Source organism: Monopterus albus, unplaced genomic scaffold (genome assembly GCF_001952655.1).
Source record: "Monopterus albus unplaced genomic scaffold, M_albus_1.0 scaffold143.1, whole genome shotgun sequence".
NCBI lineage: Eukaryota > Metazoa > Chordata > Actinopteri > Synbranchiformes > Synbranchidae > Monopterus > Monopterus albus.
The window spans coordinates 460,994-463,855 of record NW_018128023.1 but is presented as its reverse complement, the minus strand read 5'-3'; the positions used below and the strand labels follow the sequence as shown (position 1 = coordinate 463,855).

At 41.1% G+C, this 2,862-nt stretch overlaps 1 protein-coding gene across 6 annotated transcripts in view; it reads right to left on the bottom strand.

The window, feature by feature from the left end:
• The window catches only part of ppp1r9a (protein phosphatase 1, regulatory subunit 9A), a 50,356-nt gene that overhangs the window by 19,023 nt on the left and 28,471 nt on the right, over window positions 1-2,862 (bottom strand). For all 6 annotated transcript variants that reach the window (XM_020614134.1, XM_020614136.1, XM_020614137.1 and 3 more), the window contains exon 6: window positions 2,690-2,825. In XM_020614134.1, the coding sequence (XP_020469790.1) occupies window positions 2,690-2,825 (136 nt within the window). The remainder of the gene's footprint in view (window positions 1-2,689; window positions 2,826-2,862) is intronic.

Genomic DNA, 2,862 nt, shown 5'->3' with positions numbered 1-2,862 from the left:
GTCTTATTCGTCCTATATCCTCTCCTCATCTCTTTGCCTGCACTTCTCTCCATCCATCTTCCACCCAGATAATGATGCTTGGGCCTGATATGTTTGCATGCTTGGCCAACACAGTGCACCATCTGCATAATAGGCTTGTTTGTTGCCATGGTACCTGTATTCTGCATTAAGGCCCCATTCACTGAAGGTGGAGTTAACCACTGAACTCACTGGAGGGCAGTCAAACTTCAATTTGCATATGGTAAATGCATCCCCTCCCACCACATGCAAGAATAATCAGAAGAGGAAAGGACAGTTTAAGGACAGATCCTCTTGTTTAAAGGGTGCTCAGCATGATAAATGTCTAATAATCTCTATTAATATCCAGTTAAAATTAGCTGTTTTGTCCAAATACAGTAACAAATAATATATTTAATTTAATAGGACACATATTTAAAAATCAAGCCGTCAAAGCAGCAGATTTTCACATTTTCCAGCTGAACACAAGCAACAGTTTGGCAGTTTTGCTTTACAAATATTTAAAATATTTATCAAAATTGGTGTTGATCTGCTACTGTAATAAGCTAATCATTTCAGTTTGGTTAAATGATTTAAAAATAGTTTTAATGCTGAATCTGAGAAATCTTTTTCTTCTGTAATGTGTGCATCCATGCTTCTCCCATGGGAGTGTTTGTATTGCTGACAGATGGACATGCATGTGTGTTAGATTACATATAGAAGACGCTCTCCCTCACATCTGCGCGTGTACACACACAGTCATCGAGGTGTGTGTGTGTGTGTGTGTGTGTGTGTGTGTGATGTGTATTGCTAACTGAAGGAGAATCCCTTCCTGTTGGGACTCTAGCCTCAGTACCAACAAAGAGCTGCATGTCTAACTCTCAGGAGTGAGAAACAGCCTCCTTTCTTGCCCACCCAGTGAGAACCTGTTCCAATATTCATGAGGATATTAATATTGATGATCTTGTTTTATTGTCCCACAGATCTTTATAATGGTTTTGTAACTATCTACCCGAAAGGCAGTTATGTACAGAGTTATGGATGCCTTGGTGCTCTGTGGTGGCAAATTGTGTGTGTTTACAGCAGTTTGTAACACATGTATGGATTAACAATTTTAATGCAATCACCATTCTTATGTTTATGTGCCCTTGTGGGGCTGTGTCTCACAGGGTGATCAATCGCAAAACTCAGGATGTACTGTCAATATACACCCTAGATCTGAAATGATGACAGACAGCAGGAAGAAGATGAAGGCTCAGAGATTTCTTGCTAAATCAGATTCTGCAAATTGTTGGTTGATTTCTAGCCTTGTTGTTTGTGACTATATAGTGTAAATATAGTGAGCATGTATATGTGCACGTAGCCTAGCTTTGTTGTTTTCTGTAGTCTGCACACAAATATGGGAAGAAAAACTTTGGGAAATGAGGCCAATTTTCTTACATAACACAAAGTGTACACAAAATTACCAGACTGTGTTTTGTTAATTAATGACTTGTTGAGTGATAAACTTGTTGCGGCAGCTCTGATTTTATGTGTCAAACTGGGGTCATTTAACAGCAAGCTCCTGGGCTGCTTTTTCTTACCAGTCTGCCCACATGTATGACAGTGCTAGGATCAGCTTTCAAGTTTGTTATATAATCTTAAATGATTTCTCATATCTCAATACACCATCCACTGGCACTAATGAAGACAGCACAAGAAGAGATGCCTGGGGGGGTGTATGCCTGCACATAAAGCTCCACGAGTGCAGTTCTTCCAATTGTTAGGTAATTTCTTAGTTAGACAGATATTGATTAGAGATCTGTTGTATTAGAAGATGTTAGTGTAGCCAGGATGTCTTCCTCAGGCTGTTAAATGCAAGGTTAGTTAAAGCAGAGAAAGGCTGCAGTCAGGGACAAATGTTATTATGACGGTAAAAGTGACCATAATATTTGTCTTAATGTGTAATGTTATGTCATATTGTTTTAGATACACACCACGAAAACAACAGCCACACACCTTGACTTTTCCTCATGTTTTGGCTAAACGTTATAGCAGCTGCAAAGCTGGTGAGAGAGAGACGTCTCGGTTGACGTTTCTGTGGAGGAGGGGGCGAGCCAACTAAGTGATGATATTGTATAGCAATTCTGGGTTCGGGGTCTTTTCTGCTTCCGGGCTGCTTGGGCAGCCTGGGGGTTGGAAGATCTCTGGAAATGTAATGTTAATTCTTGCCTGTGACTCTTTGAATAAACCAGCACGGTTATATTTTTTATATACTCAAGTGGTCTGAGTCGTCCCTCTGAGTTCCTGGTTTGAAAGAACCGGACGAGGCTTTATAATAGAATAAAGCCTTTACTATGTAAGTGAAGGTACACTTTGCACGGATTAACTTTCCTGTAGTACAGTACATGAATATGTACAGTACGAGTGTGTATGTGTATCAAAGCACATGTGTCTCCAGCACACAGAGCATGAGTAGCAGGGTTGTGAACTCAGTGTCTGGTGGATTAACGTGGTGAGTAAGCAGCAGAAACAGACAGGAGAGTGATACTTTCGAGCACTGACGCTGACATGCCTCTCAGTGTGTTTGTCTGTGAGACAATATTTTGTGTGGCAGCATCAAAGTCTACTGTCAGTCAGTTTTATGGAGTTAATAACCTAAGACTTCCAGTCACCTGTCATGAGAATAAAGTTAATGGTCACTGGTCATTACCTCATCATCATCAGCATCATAGTGGGCATACTGCTGCTCCAGCAGCTCTCTCTGTCTCCTCTCCTGCTCCAGGGTCTGCTGGATCAGAGTGGCAACCTCACTCTGCTGGCCTGGACGTTCTCGACCAATTACAAACCTGCAATGACGCAAACACAGTCAATTAGCCTGTAAAT